At 34.1% G+C, this 19,463-nt stretch overlaps 2 protein-coding genes across 3 annotated transcripts; both read right to left on the bottom strand.

Moving 5' to 3' along the window:
- Positions 1-498: 498 nt before the first annotated feature.
- LOC128987370 (neuropeptides capa receptor-like) lies at positions 499-6,656 on the bottom strand. The gene is made up of 7 exons (XM_054408186.1): positions 6,001-6,656; positions 5,203-5,293; positions 4,623-4,797; positions 3,547-3,817; positions 2,550-2,769; positions 1,271-1,385; positions 499-712 (listed from the first exon to the last, which is right to left on the bottom strand). Exons 1-7 carry the CDS (start codon positions 6,287-6,289, stop codon positions 545-547), a joined length of 1,329 nt encoding a protein of 442 aa, XP_054264161.1. The 5' UTR covers positions 6,290-6,656; the 3' UTR covers positions 499-544.
- A 590-nt stretch (positions 6,657-7,246) lies between these two features.
- On the bottom strand, positions 7,247-12,933 carry LOC128987371 (glutathione S-transferase D7-like). Of its 2 annotated transcripts, none has more exons than XM_054408188.1 (6): positions 12,860-12,933; positions 11,989-12,130; positions 11,551-11,609; positions 10,291-10,429; positions 9,431-9,598; positions 7,247-7,691 (listed from the first exon to the last, which is right to left on the bottom strand). In XM_054408188.1, exons 2-6 carry the CDS (start codon positions 12,127-12,129, stop codon positions 7,533-7,535), a joined length of 666 nt encoding a protein of 221 aa, XP_054264163.1. In that variant the 5' UTR covers position 12,130; positions 12,860-12,933; the 3' UTR covers positions 7,247-7,532. The 2 variants fall into 2 exon arrangements, with proteins under 2 accessions (XP_054264163.1, XP_054264162.1); XM_054408187.1 differs by lacking the exon at positions 12,860-12,933 and adding an exon at positions 12,345-12,404.
- Positions 12,934-19,463: the final 6,530 nt, after the last annotated feature.

Here is a 19,463-nt window from a genome sequence, read left to right as displayed (position 1 = left end):
ATCCAGGATTAATTTGTACAACCATTTGAACAAAAAAGACAACTAAAATAAGATTGAAGGTAGCAAAATTGTGTATAAAAAGTAGCAGCCTTAGAGATGAAAATTAAATGTCAAATGTTGTGAACATTGAATGTTGATAATCTACCAGCAATACTTTAAATTTTTAATTTTATCTAATTACAATAACATTTATAAATCAAAATTTATATTTTACTGAAGGAAAATATTAATTAAGAGTCGGTAGGAGTAAATTGATGTTGACCGTCAGCCGTCAGGTAGTGCAGAATTGTTTCACATTGAAAACCGTTACAAAGTAAGTTGGTAACTATTACTGGCCCTTTGAAAGCGCTCGCTTGAAATAAAACAAAGGTTAGGGGTTGTATCCCAACAGCCTGGTATACTTACCATCAGTATCTACACTAGGTCATAAGCCTAAAAGTTACACCTAAATCGTAAAAATGTGTAGTAGGGTTGGAAAAGTATGTAAATTTAAAAGAATGAAAAACAACACTAGAAATCTGATTTAATAATTAGCTTGGGTCTGTTACAAGCAAGTTTCCATTTCCACACAAATCTTGGGGACAGGTTGACTCTTGCGAGTCTGCGAATGATCCATGGTGACTCGCAGTTCCGTCCACGGCCAATGACTCTGGGTAGTCACTGTAGTGCTGCCCTCATCTGGAGATATTGTCACCACCAAGTCTCGTCCGGGCTGAACAAAAACTACTTTAGATTAAGTTTTCATACCCTGGAGCTTAGGTAGGACTAAAAAAGAATTATATTGTATTCCAGAGATAACCCAATGAAAAGGCAAGGTGTAAAGGATTTTCAAGTGTCATTTTGTGTGATCATGCAATAAAGTGCCATATTTTCTAATGTCATGCTGTAGTTTCTAAATGGGAAGACTTGAAGACAAAATTTTAAAAGTAAATAATCTTTTACAATAAATGCTTAAAATCATAAAATACAAAGTGCTTTTTAAAGCTGGGTTTTCCTAGGCGCAGAAGCGTAATGTGGATTGTGGAGTCCGCTGTCCTCCTCTGAGATTATGTAATGGTACTACTGTACTCATAGAAGTGGAGCGGCCCACCATTGAAATCGCTTCTCCACACTGTGTTCCACTACCATGCCTTGGAAAACCTGGCTTAAGAAATTTTAATGTTAACTACTCCATAAAAAAATGGAGGTCGTTTAAATAGTTAAGTTGGAGACCAATAGGAATTGCTATTATTAAAAAGTAATTCAACCACATAGTTAACCAATCCCAAACCTTGTTCCACTTGATTTTTGTTTCTTCAGGAGGTTTGAGAGGCGCCGTCTCTGAAACGGACGATCTATACGCACTTCGAGGACCACTAGTGCTTCTGACGCTGTCTTGGCGGGTTCTGAAAGTTCCATAAATGAAAAAACTGAAGGCCTATAATTAGGTTGTGACTAGAAAAGTATAAACTTTACTCCAAGGGACTTCTCATGTCAGAAGTTTAAGTGGTTCTATAGATTTTAAATTTTTAGATGAACTTCCTTCTAAAACATCGTGGGGCAAGTTTCATACACAGTGTCTTTGCTACTAAGATATCCACCTGAATTTAACAAGAATGCTTGATTTCAGGTATAACATAAAAAGGTGTACAGTAGACTCACTCTTATCCGGACACCTTTTAACTGGACATTGGTTTTACCGGACTACACTCGGCGGAAATTACATCTCTTTAACCGGACAATTTTTATCAGGGCCGGCAAGAGCCGTCACGGGCCCCTGGGCTGAGCTATCCCGGGCCCCCTATTTTCCTGATTTAATGTCCAGCCACGTCCGTGCCACTTTGTTACACATATAACATATATACGTTTTAAATACATATCTAAAATGCATGTTAGTTTCATTAATTCTCGTGCTCACAGTTGCAACTTTGCTTCAGTCAAAAATTACTAAATAAACGGGACAACCATGCTAAAATGTTGTCTTTAGCAGATTACGTGTACAAAAAAGATTAACATTTTACTGGGCCGGGCCCCTTCACAACCCAAGGCCCCGGGGCTCTGGTCCCACCTGCCCCCCCCCCCCTCTAGCCGGCCCTGATTTTTATCAGCACATTTAGATCAACAAGAAGTGGGCAATACTGAAACTACTGTTCTTGTGGTAAAGATTTGAGACCAGTGATCACATGTCTTAATACAATAAATGCTCTCCTAAATTTAAGTAGAATATCACAGTAAACAGTCCGTTTTAACAAGTTTTTGGGGGCGTCGTGAAAACCCATTATCCGGACTAGCCTCGGTCCGGATAAGAGGGAGTCTACTGTATATTCAATGACTTGTTCAAGAACTTGGATTAATATTCAGCTTAAAATATGCAACAGTGCTACTGTGTTAACTCTAATATGCGTTGCTGTCTCTAAGAATTTATAGATAATCTTCTCTGTATAAGATATCAGATTTTACTAAGACATACCTCAAACTTTAAACATATTTTTATAACAAAATATACAGAAAAACCTGTTACACATTTTTACATTTCAAGCTAGTGTTTTATCCACTAATCATATACAAACCTGCCGCAGAATGTCCGCCGGAAGCCGTCTCTGTATTTGCCAGACATTAGGTTATACAGCAAAGGATTAGCTGTTGATGAAAGGTAGTAGAAACATCCGGCTACGTAGTAGAGCCACTCGTTGATCTGGTAGTAGTAGTCACTGTCTCTACCGTAGCGGTAGTGGAGTCTCTGGGCATGGTATGGGGCCCAGCATAGGAAGAAGGTTATCACGACTGCAACTAGAGTGAAGAAAAATTATGGGTTCCTGATTCTGGATTAGTGATTCGTCTGAAAACGCTCGCTTTACAAGAAGAAGGTCCTGTGGCGGTTTAAGGGGGGCTATAGGGGATAAAGCCCCCCCCCATTGGACCCTAAAAAATAAATGTAGGCCTAAACATGTATTTTTTATACAATAATTATTATAGATGTTAAAATGGTTTTAAGAAGAAGCTGGATGAAGAGCTAGTTATCGTGGATGAAAAACAGCTGATTGTAGACCAATTTTTTCCTGACCCACCTTTAGCCCAGAACTGTTTTACACATTACTTCAAGCTAGTCCTAGAGGGTTGCCGCATCAATTGTATAAAATACATTGGTGATTGATCGGATTTGAACCTGGGACCTTGAGCACCGAATCCCTGCGCTCTACCACTAGACCAAAACTCTCCCTGATTGAGGACAGTAAGATACACAAGACTTCTCAATCCAACACTCAACTGATGATTATTTTAAATGTTTCACAGAGTTTCGTAAATAATGTTTTGTTAGTTTTTACACTATTTGTAAACCTTGACTATCGCCTGTTTACACAGCGATGCTTGTAATCTTTTTTAGACAAAATATTGACTATAGTAAAACTAGTTTTAAGACGTAACACGACAGCCTGGCCTAGAAATGAGTCAAAACTTTCCCAATTGCAACATTACGGACTGTATGAATGCAGGTAGGCTAAATACATACAATTTTAAAATAAATTAAATTTTTAAAGAAATTTGTATCTTTAATCGAAACATTACCCAACATCCTGATAATCGACTTCCTCGACTGAGATGTTTTTGTCTCCCCATGCACTGACCCGTTCACTCCCTTGTCCAACGACCCAGATCGGATCTGCAGCCCGATCTTAGTGTACAAGACGCCGATGATGCACAACGGCAGGAGGAAGAACACAATGAAGCTGAGCTCGTAGATTGGCAAGTTATCTGGAATGTTCTCGTCCAACATCCCGCAAAACGCAGACTCCTCTACGATGTTGTTTGTTTCTGGCGGAAACGTGATGTAGTTCACCTGGAAAACGATGGACTTACAAGATAGAAGTGAAACAAATTATGATTTGCATTATTGTAGAAAGTAAAGAATCAATTTTGATGGTTGAATTTATTAAAATCTGTCACAGTGTCTTTTAAATATTAGTTGGACACCTTTCTGGATACAGCAAAGATTCCATTGCATAGAATGACATCTAGACCTAAGCACGGTATTACTAAATAGTGATATCAACAACCTATCTATACACAAATAAGGACATCTGATAGAAAAATTATTAATCCTATTTTGATATTTTAAAATATCCAGTAATGATTTATTTCATGTACTTCTATCTGCTTTTCATTTTCATAATTATTTTCCCTATATCTTCTTATTATACTTTCCTACAACATTCTCACTTCAAGTGACAATTCCCTTAACTGTTCTTAGTAACTCTTAACTGTTCGCCTTAACTCAAGGCGTTTCTTAGCAAAAAATATCCTGAAACGACTGAATTGCTATTTCTAGGACTTCCTGCACTTATCTTCATCACTGCGATAACAATTAATGTTTCTATCTGCCTAGCTTCAAATCCTGGGATACTAGGATCTAGCCCGGAACCGTTTACACATTACTTCAGACTAGACGTAGAGGGTCGTGACATCATCATATGGATACAATGGTAATTGATGGGATTTGAACCCACGACCTCAGCAGTAAAGCCCTGCGCTCTACGACTAGACCATCTTACTCCCAGCACTGCTTTGCCCGTGTGATTTATAAATTTAAGGCTATTTACCTAACTGTCTTTATGTTTCGAGTATTTTATTTGACAAAAAATCACCTTCGTAAACAAAGCGAAGGGTAGAGCGCTGATGAACGACAGTCCCCAGACAACAGTTACGATCCGCACGGCTCGTCTCAGCCCTGTCATGGTGTAGGAGAGTAATGGATGACAGATGGCGAGGTAACGTTCAGTTGTAAACGCAACTATTGTCAGCACTGACGTGTAGGACGTCCTGAAAAGACGTATACGGATAAGTAAAAAATATTGTGGAAAAGATTTGTCAAACAAAATTGACTTTTGCCAAACGGAACATTTTAAATAATTTTTAGGATTTTATTTACAAGTGAGTGGAATGTATCAAATAATATTCCAACATTAGCGACGCTGATAGAATTTATCTTGTAAAACTTAGACAAATTGTAGGGCCTATGAAAAGAAAGAAGATAAAAACAGAAAAGTTCAAAATTATTTAAAACAGTATTTTATTGTGAATAGAAAATGTTGTTGTGTGATGACAATACCATGATAAAACTCGGAAAGCAACGATAAACAAAGAGAAAACAGAATCAACATATCTAATTCACTCTAAAACTTGTGAAATTCGACATGTCATACTTTTTGTAAGAAGAATACCTACATTTCGGAGATGAGGGCTCTTAGTTTGCAGAATGGTTCTCCCAAAGTCCAAGGATACTGCTGCCAGAATGCACTTAAGTCATTTGGTAAACCTGCAAACAATTCAACTGTATTATCAAACAATTTGGCAAACAATTCAAATGTCTCTATTATACCGTTCGGAAGACTTCCAAAAAATCGGTTTCAAATGGTTTTTACTAAAATCAGGTTATGGCTTGGTAAAAATCTGTAGACACAAAATTTATCACATGTTTGGTAAAGAATTTCCGTATATTTTTATCCAAGGTATAAATAGAAGTGGCAAAATATAAATAAAAGATTTAAAACTATACTTCTCTTGGTTTCATTCAAATCCAAAAGAAAATTGACTCTTAACATACTTTAAATACTCATTATTAAAATAATGTTTACATTAAATCTTGGGCAAAATGACACTTTTGAAACAACAAAATGAAACAAAACGACTTGTCAAAATGGAAATGTAACTCTTTTACTTGGATAAGTAACTCTACATTGCTTGAAGTTAGAGAACAAGGATTTTGAAGCTCAAGTTTCATTAAGTAAAGATATCTGCATAAAAAAGTAAGAATACTGAACAATTTGATTCAGTGATTTGATACTGATCAACAATTAGATTTGATTTGATTACTTTGAAATACGTACATTTTTTACCAAGGGTCACTTGAAAGAAAATGTAATTGGCCTAAAGAGATTTTAGTTCAGTGTACCTCTAACTGGAAATTTATGTTTCCTCTTACTATACTGTACATGAAAAATTCCAAATTAAAATAAAATTTACCAAGCAATAGAAGAGTGACATCCGACACTGCTAGGCTGAAAAGATAGTAATTTGTAGCTGTGTGTAGACTAGTGTTGAAGATAATGACGACGCACGTCGCGATGTTTCCGACGACTCCAGAGAGGAAGATGAAGGCGTAGACGATGGTTATCGGCACTACGACGGACAACGGGAGATGCTTTGGTCCTCGGTTCTGCAGTAGATAATGTTCCAACGAGATGTTTGTCGAGCCGGTGGGCAACGGATGTTCCAATCCCCAAACCTCATCGTTCGCCCATACTTCATTCATACCACGGAATTTTCAGATAATAATTTGATTCGTGTTAATTTCTACTGTTTCTTTCTCAAAAATTAAGTATGTGTTGAATCAGATTTTTTACAGACACTTTCTATTTTCAATTGAAGTAAAAATAAATTTTACTAATAAAATATTGTTTCAATTCAAATCACTTAATGGCTATTTTACAAAATTCTAACGCCAAAACTTTCCCGGTAAGGTAATAGCCACGTTCAAAATTATAGCTTCTAAAAATAATTACCGTGAACATTTTTCATCGGAGTCTTTTTGGATAGTGTTCAATGACTGAACTTAAATATTAACACGGTGTAGATGTATAAAAGTAACTAAAAGACCTTGTCAAATGCAGTTGACTAATTGATCAAGCAAATAATTAATTAATTGATAAAAGACTTCATCTGTAAGCCTTGGGCTTAGTGGTGATAAGGTGTAAGATTTGGATTGGGATCTTTCAGTTTTAAAAATGCTAAGAAAAACCTTTATCATTTTGTTGAAAACAATAAAATAGTAACAAATTGTTAATGCATTGATGCATCAAAGTACGTTTCTACATTGGTATAATTTATAGTCAATTCAGTTTGTTTATTTTAAAAGAGAATACATCTTTTAAAAGTTTGATCTAAGAATTATTTTTTCAAATCATTCATTGCTATTAGTCAATAAGCTACAAACGTTTTCTTAGGTTTATCCAATGAAACCAGATTAAATACACTTTTCAAAGTAAAAAGATTGTACTTTTAAGTTTGTGGTGACAAGAATGCTCCTACCTGACTGATATACTAGATTAATCTTTTGACATTTGAGGCTTGTCTACTTCAATGAGGCTTCATAATTTAATTCCTATGCTTTAAGGTATAAAGCTTAAACAGACAAATTGGTTTTGTTGTAGTATACCCTAAAATATTCACCACCTTAATTAATTTCAGGGCTTATAAATAAAACACAGACTTCAAATGTTAAAATAATATTGTATTTCCATACCTGTAACTATCATTTAGTTTAAATATTTACTTGTTCCAATATTACACAATCTTGTAAATTTTCTTTCAAGAAGATAATGTTCATGAAGTATCCTAATTTTTGGAATTTGTCGATAATTTTATCAGCTCTCTTTTCATCCACAAAGTAGAAATTCTTCATCATCTCTTGGCATTGGACGATCCAAATAGGCGTATTGGGAAACATTTTTCTCCCTTCAGCAACATACGCCCATCAGAAATTGAAAAGAAACTATTTAAAATAAATTCTCCATTGACGACATTTTGTCTCTTATCTTGGCGACGATATCAGCTGCACCTTTCTCATTAACGTGTTTGAAATTCTTCATTGACGTTTTACAACGAGCTTCCCAAGCTTTGATCAATGGGAATTTGTTTTCCATCGGCAAGTAGGCCTGAAAATTGGTACAGTTTATTTAGATGTACCACTCCATTGCAAAGTAAACTACAAAAATACCAGATTGAAATTTGAATTTCTTACCTGGGTTATATTATTATGGATTATTTATATGTTTAAAGAAATGGGGAGTTCTCACAGTTAAGAAATATAATTATGAAACTAAAAGAAAACATGTCAAATCGCATAGACTTATTGTATTTCAGGAAATAAATATAATGTCTCGGTAAAAATATTATTGATGAAGATACTGACACAGCTATTAATACAGCTACTCTTTGATAAAATTGATTAGAATAAAAGTGATGTTTTAAAATGTAATTTTCTAATATCAAAACAATATACTTATCAGAATCTAGTTAAATTTCCTTGTCTACTATATTACCTTTTAACTTCCACAAAAAATGTTATACTCAAGGGAGAAGAAATTATAAAAATATTTAAAAAGTTATGCACAATTGATGCATCCAACCATCATAAATCAAGATTTTCTTTAATTTGAAATAGATTGACACAGGCCTTAACAAGTTTGGAATTTTACATGTTGGTTGGATCCCCACCCCCAGATGAAAAATATGTGAAATACGAGTTTTTTTAAGTGATGATAGTGAAAAATAATCCTGAAATACTTATAATATTCTGAAGGTACCTCCACCTACTCAAAATACAAGTAAATCCTTGTACAATATCCATTCCAGCTAATCTAAACTGCACCGAACAAGTCAATAGGTTTTTTCACCTTGCAACTATTAAAGCCGAATGCTAAGAATTTATTTAATAAATAAATGAAATAGGTATCTAAGGGAATACTAAAGAGATTAGGTTATGATAGGTTAGGTTATGTAATGCTATTTTAGGTTATATTAGGTTATGCTATGATATGTTAGATTATGTTATGATAGGTTAAGTTGTAGACTTCTCATCCCATTGTAAATTTTGAGACTAGTTTTTCATGTCCGATGACACTGATCGCTAGTGTCAATGAAAATTTGTTTCTATTATTTTATGGTTAATTTAACTATTTGTGCTTTACCTTTTGGTTACATAACTAGGGGACGAGTTATTGTTTATGATTAGATCGTTTTTTGTCAAACGAGGTTTTAAAACACTGAAATAACGAGAAACATATTGTAAACAGAACACGACCTCTACAGTGCACCGGACAGAACTGTCATTAAATTGGCTTCAGCTGTTCCATAAGGATGAGAAATCTACTAAGGCCCGGTTCACACGAGCGACATACCTAGCAGACTAGGCTTGGACTAGGTAAGCACGACTGGGTAGCGGTCCACAGGATCACACCGGTTCACACGAACGACATGTCCATGTACTAGGTAAAAATATCGATATCAAAACCACTCGGTTCCATCACTGGTGCACAATGAGAACAAAGGTAAGAATGCGAGCTGCAGCTCGACTACCCGATCGCTCGTGTGAACGCTCCCATAAGGCTACATGTACTGCTACGCAGTTCGACTGGGCGACTGGGTAGTTGCCAAGACGGACTGGGAAGCGGGGCCCGACTAGGTTTTGGGACATCAAGCTCGAACACGACTAGCTAGTTGGCGTCGTAGGCTCGTGTGAACGGCTCCATTTGATCCTGTGGTCCGCTACCCAGTCGTGCTTACCTAGTGCTTACCTAGTCCAACCCTAGTCTGCTAGGTTTTTCGTTCGTGTGAACCGGGCCTAAGGGAGTATGCTTTATCTATGGTTATACCACTAAAACGATGCCGTTACCTCGAGGATGTCTACTAATGTGATGAAGCTGTAGTCAGCTAGAGTGAGAGAGTCTCCGCCCATGTACTTGTTGCCTTCCAGCAGCTTCTCCAAGTTGATCTGAACCTCCCGTACTTGCTGTATATGTGAGTCAGTCAATACTCTCAGGTTTCCGTACAGTATCTTTCTCTGCAAGACAAAAAACTACTTGAAACCTTAGTTCTACACCTTAGTGTTAGAACCTTAGTTCTTCCAAATTAAATCTTGCAAGCTTCTTAAAATCTGAAACCATTTAACCCTGGGCTGGGGGCAAAGTAGGGATGGAAGAAAAAAATCGGTAAAAATAAAATTTTTCACCTCAAAAGTGCTAAGGAGCAATATATGAGGAATTGAAAGAAACTATCACTGCTTCGAAACAACAACTGATACGCCCATTTAAACTCACACGGTCGAAATGAACGATATATCTTCGCTTAGCGCATTTGAATGAAACACGAAAAACTATCGTACCATAGCCCTTTTTGGAAAGAAGACGCACAACGATATATCGCCGCATAGTACTGAAAGGGTTATAGGACTTCTACTCCAGCAATCCTTGACAACTAAGAACTATTAATCCTAAAGTACTAGCTGACGTTAGTCATTAACAATGTCTTATTCCTTAATCAATACTAATAATGAGAAAAAATGTCAAACATTGAAATACTGTCAAGCTAAAACTTTTGTCCCCAGATTCCATCGAGGTTCTAAATTTTCTACCAATTGTATTTGTTCAAATTCCTTCAAAGAAGCTCCACAATTTTGAAGATTTATCTTACAATGCAGTGTGTCTCTCAGTACTTATACAACAAAACACATGAAACGTCTTAATCAGGACTTACAATGATACTACGGAGAAGGTAAAAGACATCGTTGTGGTAATGCATCCTCTGATCCACGATGGCTCGCTTCTTCTGGTCCTTCGGATAGAGACAATCGTCCTTGGCATACTTGGACACCAAGTATGCCATGATGGCATGGCTGAAGCAGATGTGTCAAAAAATATATACTGTAGCACTGTGGAAAAGTGTTTATTAATAATGAATCAGAAGGTCATCTATGGAAGGAACGTTTCAAAACACAAAGTTCTTTGCCAGTTTAAATTATCTCCTTAAACAATACCTATCTTATATTTAAAAAAAATTGATTTTTCTTTTCCGAGTTCGTTTGGGTCTTCTCCCAGACCTATTCTCATGATTGGGGTTTCAAATTGAATCTATGCACGCATAGATTTCACATCAAGCATCAGCATATATATTATATGTGTGTGTATGTGTGTGTGTCCGTGAAGACAATAACTTGAGTAATCTTTGTCTGATTTTGATAAAATTTGGTTTGAAGTTATAAGGCGGGATAAACTTGAATGAGTTCGTGAACCAGCATGATTGGACCATGGGAATGGGGTTAAACAGGGATTTTATGGCGTTAAAATGGTTTTTTTCAAATTTTAACTTTAAAACACAAAATTTACGGTATTAATTTTTCTCCAAACCTTTTTAAAGAGCTAAAAAAACAAATAATTTAGTATATCAAAGTGTTTTTGTATGGCTATTGGTCACGGGGAAAATTAAAAAAATTGTTAATTTCAAATTCCCATGTTATTCTTATGGAGAATATTGTAAAATGTTGTAGTTGACTTGTTTATGGATATATTTTGATCAAACTTGGCAGATTTATTTATTTTATACTAAGATATTAATATTTAAATAAAAACCACACTCTATTAGTTTCCCTGTAGCAGCAAACCTAGGTACTCTTTAAACATAAATGTTAATTAAATAGATTAATTGAAAATCAATCCAGGCAAATGGAAATTCGCTTACTCGGCAGGTTTGCAGTAGTGGGAGTATTTTTACATGTTTTAGACTCAAAATAATAAGTTAATTATAGACTTTGATTAGTTGAAATTGATAGTTTGAATCTAAGTTCAAGATAATGTATTACTCAATTAAAAATCATAAATTTGATAATTTTTTTGATTATTTATTTCAACACTATGGCGCAGCATGGGTCCTATGGTATAAATTAAATTGAATTGCATTTGCAAGATTTAAACACAACAAAATTTTATAATTAGAAATATAAAATAAAACATCTCTTACCTTTCCCAAAGAATGAATCCGTCATCAATAATTAGAGGAATTGTATGAATCGGGTTCAACTGAAAACAAACAAAATTGTATTCAAACTTAAATTGTTGTTTGAGAGAAAATGTTAGGATCTTTTTTTGACTTGAATTACCTATTTTGTTTATGTACGTTCATTCATTCGTGGTTGACAAATAACATCAGATAAATAAGTTCTAGCATTGAGTATACACTAAAGTTCTAAGTTGAATTATCTTTTTTTATAAAATATTATTAACATGTTTAATAAATCAAGAAAAAACTAAAAGAGTTTAGAATTCAGTTTACTAAATTAGGTTTTGAGTATTTCACCGATTCAGCGGCTATTTTAAAATCAGCTAGTTAAAAGTGGAACTAAACTACAGATATTAAAATTAAATAAATATAATTGCATCTTAAACTTGAACACTTCACCTTCAGGAAGTCTGGTTTGAATTGCTCCTTATTCAGCGTATCCACGACTCTGTATTCCGCAGAGAGACCAAGAGCGTGGATGACCAGATCGACAGATCGCGCCGGAGGCGACAGCGACAGGTAGTAGAACACTAGCGGCATACTGTCAAATATTGTAGCAGTTGTTAAAGTTAGTAGACTTAACAATAATCTTTTTCTAGATATTAAACCAATAATGTGCAATTTATTATTGTATCATATTTGTACGATAGTGATTGTTTTACGAAGTTTGTCCGAAGCTCTTTGGGATCAACTTCAATGCTATCTTTATAACACTTAATCTCAATAACGGCGGAACATATTTCAGCGAAACTTACCAAGATTGTTTTGTCAAATGTTTGGATGGTTTACACATAACCAATTTAAATTTTTGATAACGCCTATATAATTTTAAAGCAAAATTCAAAGTTTTTAAATTTAACATTGACTTTATGGGTTACCATGTTGGTTACAAAATAACAACGCAAAAATAAGACAAAGAATCATAGCATATGTTTAAATCAAGCCACGACCTAAACATAGTATAAAAGAAAAAAGTGGATGATGACCACTGATCAAATAATGTGCAACATGTTCAAGCTTTTTCTCTGGAGTATTTTAATATTATCTACCAAATATATAAAGATTCATTTGGTTTGAAATAAGACTTAAATATTATTTATGTGAGTTTGTTGTATTATTTTTAAAGTTACAAAAAAATGTAAAAAACTAGATTGTTGAACACAAATATTTTCCATTGTTAACAGAATTTTTTTTCAATTTAAGTGGTTTTAGATAAAAAAAATAATCCTGTCTGATCCTTTTTACCTCAGAGTAAAATAAATAAACAAACCTGTTATAAGATTTGAGATGTTTCACTTGCCTCTATCAAATGCTAACTAAATTAATCAATAGCAAGATCTTTACTCTCTATTAAATTCATAATTGCTCTTTGCCAGTGCCATTATCAACACTAAATGTGTTGTTATTTGCTAAATAGCTATGTAAACTATTTTACACACAGTGACTGGAGGAGAAAAATTTGATAAAACAAATTAGCAACCAATAAACTTAAATGGGGTTTTCTTGTAAAGGCCTAGCTTAGCTACTATGGAGAAGTTGTATTTTGTGTATGAATGAAGCTGTTAGTAGGCCTAAAGGATTCTTTGGAGTAAATTGTAGAAAGTTTCAATTTTGATTGATTAAACTGCAGTTCCTTGGCTTATGTGTTCCCTTTAACAGTGATAAAACAGTGTTAAGGTAGTTTAACGTGCATAACGTAACCTATTGTAAAAACTAAATGGCAAAATAAATATTTAAATATTTTAACCAGTTTTTTATATCATCTTGAAGGAATTTAAACTCATTTAAAGATGTTTATTTAATCTTTTTGGCAACTGGCTAAGTAATACAATTAATTGGCATGGGAATCTTGGACCGCTTAATAATTCAGAACTTAAAGTAAGCCTATTGCATATCATCTGGATACTATAATCCATATTTTTCAATATTATCATGGAATAAACAACACAAGTATGTTTAATATATGGATATGTATAGTGGCATCCTACCTAGATAAAACACTTATCAATGATCTGCTTCCATCGAATAAGTCAAACCCCGTATTGTTGATAATTTTTTTTTTTTAATGTTCATAACTTTAAACAGATTTTGAATACACATTTGGCCTCTAGGGACCTTAAAACGAAAAATGAAATCGGTCCCGGGTCCAGGTCTTACCACGAGTACTACGGCAATAGCTTATTCCCTATGTGGGAAATTCGCTAAAACAGGCCATGCTGCAGCGCAACACTATGTCACAGTGGTGGATAGTTGTACTAAAATCTTACCATTAAAATCTGACAAATTTTTACCCAAAACATATGGGATATGGCAGTGAATCTACCAATGAATCCATCCACTAAACTTGTTACACTTTCGCTGGGGGGACTTTTCACACTTGGCTTGCATGCTCTTTTATTAAACAACACTCAACACTGAATCACTCACAATTAATTAAATTACACTTCTCACTTCACTTCAATTGAACCCCTTTTCACTTGTGACAGTACATTGTATGGTAGAAGTTTAAATTATTTACTACTAGCTGTAACCCGCGGGCTTTGCCCCGTTTAACTTCTTAATTTTCAAGATTATCTCGTTCGCATGGCTCAATCACGTCCTGGTTGAAGTTTGTTCGCTACGCTCACTCACCTTTGGGTTGGAGCTCGTTCGCTACGCTCACTCACCGTTAGGTTGGAGCTCGTTCGCTGCGCTCACTTGCCTTCAGGTTAGCTCGTTCGCTACGCTAACTCGCCTCCAGGTTGAAGTTCGTTCGCTACGCTCACTCACCTTTTGGTTGCAAATTAGCTGTTGTCATAAATGTAAAAGAAATAATAGTGCTGCACCCTGTTGGTAATCCTTGTAACTTTAATGCTATTGAACATCACAGAACAGAACCGACTTGTTTAATTGAAACAGCTGTTAAGATTCAATAATTCCATTTCTCATAAGGTTAACATGGGAAACTCCAGAGCCACTGGGGCGGAGCCCGAAAGGATTTTTGAAATAAGAATATGCCTATATGTTAATCGGGAATGTGAGCTATCATCATGCCAAATTTCAGCCCAATCCGACCAGTATTTTTCGCGTTCACTTGTCACAAACATACATCCATACATCCATACATCCATACATCTAAACTTTCTCATTTATAATATTAGTAGGATTGCAGGATGTTTAAGTTTTAATGTTGTTTGAATCCAGTGACAAAACCAGTATTACAATAATTTATTTACCTATTTTACCTGAAGGTCTTGTAGTTTGAATTAGTACTCGATGAGCATTTCGCCGCTCAGTGAGGCATCTTCATGGAGTATCAATATCTCAAATCTTCTTACACTACTGTACATATTTACACTTTAAAGTGTAAATATGTTTGCAAACCGTCACTTCCGATGTCACTATTGGTGGATATGCCTATCATTACTTAGATAGCTAGGATAATGCTGCAATTAGGTGCAGATATGGACCTACCAGTGTCTGTTCGCAGAAGATACATCACCCCTCAAGATCCAACAAACCAAAATTACCTCCGTACATGAAGAATAAAGTGTTGTGATGCCTGTTGTGTACAGTCATAATAAAAACAATTCCCCATCCCTGTCTCCCATAAAATCACTAAATGAATATTTATATAAATAGAGCAATAACCAATCGCTAAATAAAGAATAATGAACACTTCAGGAAAATGATTGAAAAAAAAAATGAGTTAGTTAAGAATTAAGACATTGGAACCCATCATGAGTATGCCCTACCCATGCTAGATATTGTTTTTTTTTTAAGATTTCTCATTGTTAGACAAGATTTTATTTTTTATTTTTTGTAATTAATGTTCATGTATTTTTTGTGTGTGTTGTTAGTAAGTATGGAGTTAGTAATATTATAACTCCATTTCTGTGGGGATTTTATATTTCACTGATATTTGTCCGTAGAATAATATAATTTTCACCATATATTTTTCTTTGTCAATATAATAATTCATCTCCCTTTTCAAAACTATGTATAATAATTTTCCAAGCAGACCAATAGGTGAATAATTCAATATAATGTTATATAGAACACTTTTAAATAACCTAATTATCTAAATATATGATAGGTGATGGTGATAGACTATAACCTTTTGTGACAAAATTGCTTCAAATTCAATATAATTTACTTAAATAACTTTTCCAAATTCAAAATTAGCTCTTTAGCGGGTGTAAATTTGTATATTATGTGTGTGAACAGTAACCTAAAAGTTTACTGTGATGTAGCAAGTGTAGTCAGCATTGACATGTGATTTGAGTGCAGCAATGCCCTAAACTTTCCTCACTTCCAACAGAGCTAAACTAGTGTGAAGATACTAATTATCGTAAACAAGCATATTTTAAACATTTTGTTCTCATAAAATATCTGAACAAAGTAACTTAGTGAACATTTTATAAAAGAAGATTCGTGTTTGTTAAATTACAAACACCAAGAAGTATTTTATTACCCGTGCCTGTGAAGAAGACATCAAAATTGATATGATATCACTCCTAAACATATAGCCTACCTACTTGGAAGCCATTACAACATTTAGGCCATAACTTTTTGAACATTTATACCATATTTAAAATTAAGAAACTATATTAGAAGCTTATTCCAGAAAATTAATTTAACTAATCAGAAGAAGATTTTTAAAATAATCTTTATTTCAAAACCAAATTTAATTATCAAATCACAAGATTAAATTCTAACGCCCGATCACCAACCTGGGATAGAGAACAAGTAATAAACCCCGAGCCTAAAATAAAAAGAGTGTACTAGCCTTACTACTAGCCTACCGGTACCTAATAAGTTACTTTGTGAAGTTTGTTTAAAAGAAACATGAATGTGACTAAGGTACATACTATACAGGGTATTTTTTTCAACTTGCTTCTTTATTTATGTAAAAAATACAACAGATAGAAATATGCAGTTTGCAGGAATCATCTATAGAGGCCACAATTGTTGTGATTTCAACGGCCCCATTCACTCCCTTTCTCCCCCTATCCTCAACTTAAAAATTTTAAATTACAAGATGAGAGGTCATGCAAAAGGAAAAATAATGGCGCAAACTAGAGGTTTCTATGTCAATCCAATAATAAGTTATGGCAGATAAAAATCTTAATTCCCCTCCCCCCTTTGAGAAAAACACTTTTTTTTTTAACGGATATAGCTAAAAAACGGTAAGAGCTAGCAAAGATTTGAAAGAATTTTCACAGTCGGGAATTAAATTTTCTACAAAACACTCTCGACGTTTTCCAAAAATCGCATACATTCACCTTCAAAAAGACCCTATTTCTGAAATTTGTAAAACTTTTTGGATTGTTGATGTGTTTTTAATTGAACAAACTTTTTTCAAAGGTGTCACTAGCTGGCATGCTTGTTCAATAAAAAAGACACATAGAAAATCCAAGAAATTTTACAAACTTTAGAATTAGAGCGTTTTTTGATGGTGAAGGAGTTTGATTTTCGGAAAACGCCTAACAGTGTTTCGTAGAAAATTTAATTCCTGACTATAAAAATTCTTTCAAATCTTTGCTAGCTCTTCCCGTTTTTTAGCTATGGCAATTTTAAAAAAATGTGTTTTTCTCAAAAAAAAGGGAGGGAATTGAGATTTTGAACTGCCATAACTTTTTATACGATTGACGTAGAGATCTCTAGTTTGTGCCATTCTTTTTCTTTTTTCATGCCCTCTCAGTTGATATATATAAAAGGAGTACCTTGTAATTAAACAATTTAAGTTAAGGGTATGGGGAGAAAGGGGGTGGATGGGAACTTAACGTTGAAATCACAACAATTGTGGCCTCTACGTCAATAGATGATTCCTGCAAACTGCATATTTCTATATATTGCAGTTTTTACATAAATAAAGAAGCAAGTAAAAAAACCCTGTATGCATTACTAACGTTTAACATGACTTTTTGTCAGTCAAAACCATTGAATTCAGTGGTTACAGTTTTCCACAATACTGTACTATATTTTGTACCCAAAGTCGAAGAGTGATGTTTTTCTGAGGTAAGAAGGTAACTTTTTACCATGCTAAAGAATAAATTTATTCTAAAGTATTGATAACTTAAATTTGATTAGCAATTTAAAAATAATTTAGTGACTGTTAAAATTAGGTACATATGTAGTTGTAAATTGTAGGTAGATGTATTTTTGATTTTCCATCCTGACCAAAACTCCATCAAAATCACATGTGCTATTTACACATCTCCATAATAATAAATATGCTGTTTAAAGAACAACAAGAAAAGTAGAAGCCTACCTGATGAGCGAACCTTGCTCAATAGTGTTTTTTTTTTTTCAATATTTACAACAGCATTATAAAAAGACATATAAAATGAAACTATATTATTATTTTATGCAACATTATACCTTCAGTATCCAAAAGTCAATGATTATGCTATTAAAGATTAATGATTGATTTAATCAAATCAAATAGTTATCAGACAAAATTGAAAATCCAACATACTATTACAGTACTATATTAATATTAACTAGCTGCTGTGCCCATGCTTCGCAACGGGTAGATGTACCATACTGCCTAATCCTAACACTTTTTAAGTAGATCAAACTTATAAACAAAGAGCCAACAAATTTGTACAAAAAAGTATGACCTACATTATAATTGCCCTACTGTTTACATTCAAATATATCAATAAGATAATTTTCATAGCTTATGGTTATAGAATTTTTCTTTATTTCCATAATCAATGACATAAATAAACCTACCACATAGTTGTGTAAAATATTTTATATAATGTTTACAATTAACATATGTTTTTCTCACTTTTAATTTCTGACAACAGCTAGAGTTTCATAACAATTTTTGTTTAATTGTTTCCCATGTTAATCTTATGGAGAAATACAAAACTTTAAAGGGCCCAGGGCCTCAGTCTCTAATTATTTCCCTAACCAGAAAGTTTCCTGAACAACTTCACGTTACACTCTTCCCAATGACACCAAAAACATGTCAATTGGTTCAGTAGTTTCAGAGGAGTAATAGTCACAAAAAACCTGCTTGCGTATTAAATAAGTAATAGATAGATAGATGTAAAACAGTTACTGATGTCCTATTTTGAATTTTGTCATAACAGTTCTTCGAGGCTGAAACAGGATTAATCAATTCTCAGTTGAAATTTTCAATCTTTTTTATTTTAAAATGTGCGGTTTAATCGGTACATATATATATATTGGCACACACACGACAAATTAAAAGAATTGATTTTAAAACACTTAAAGACAAGATTCTTTGCATTCCACTTGATCTAAAAAATCTTCTAAAAATTGCATTTCTGCCCTTTACTACACAAACTGTATGCTCAACCAAACACTTTTAACTGAATTTCAATATTTTTGGATGAGAAGAATTTTACAAAATACATATTAATACAAATATATGCATTTTACACACACACTTCAATGGATTTTAAACCATTTTAAACTCCAACTATTGTTTTCAAGAATACCATTATTCCACTGTTGTTGCTCTGTACATCAACTTGTCTGAGGGAAAGTCATATGATAACAATTTTTGGGTATACTTAGAATCAAGTGATCATTTTCAATGTTGGGCTCAGTGTAACTGCATCTCCACTTGTGGCCTCCATTTACCTTCATCTTGACAGAGTACTGGGTGTTTGGCTTCAAGGTTATGTTTCTCCCATTCACAGCTAGAGGAATCTCAAACTTCTTCGCATATTTGACATGCTTACTGAAATGCAAGTTTATCGCAGGTTCATACACTCGCAAGTTGGTCCACTCAGGTATTATTGTTGCTGAACAGCTCACTTCATATGTATCATCTACAGGGACTCCTGGTTTAGGATCCCGTGATTCACACTGTAGTGTTAACAGCTCAATTGCATGGCTTTTGGTAGTCAGGG

The sequence above is a fragment of the Macrosteles quadrilineatus genome, unplaced genomic scaffold (genome assembly GCF_028750875.1).
Source record: "Macrosteles quadrilineatus isolate MER2022 unplaced genomic scaffold, UCM_ALF_1.0 Scaffold_2__2_contigs__length_208266976, whole genome shotgun sequence".
NCBI lineage: Eukaryota > Metazoa > Arthropoda > Insecta > Hemiptera > Cicadellidae > Macrosteles > Macrosteles quadrilineatus.
This window is presented reverse-complemented; position numbering and strand designations above follow the sequence as displayed.

Bases quoted from the DNA above. Each gene is read 5' to 3' on its own strand.
- LOC128987370 (XM_054408186.1), bottom strand. From the start codon at position 6,289: ATGAATGAAGTATGGGCGAACGATGAGGTTTGGGGATTGGAACATCCG. The intron at 5,294-6,000 runs GTAAATTTTATT...AATTGTTTGCAG, and splicing joins TGTCACTCTTCTATTGCTTG to GTTTACCAAATGACTTAAGT. The intron at 713-1,270 runs GTTTGGGATTGG...GTTTTTGTTCAG, and splicing joins CAAAAATCAAGTGGAACAAG to CCCGGACGAGACTTGGTGGT.
- LOC128987371 (XM_054408187.1), bottom strand. From the start codon at position 12,382: ATGTGTAAACCATCCAAACATTTGACAAAACAATCTTG. The intron at 10,430-11,550 runs GTAAGAGATGTT...CATCTGCTTCAG, and splicing joins GGATTCATTCTTTGGGAAAG to CCATGCCATCATGGCATACT. The intron at 7,692-9,430 runs GTAACGGCATCG...ACCAATTTTCAG, and splicing joins CATTAGTAGACATCCTCGAG to GCCTACTTGCCGATGGAAAA.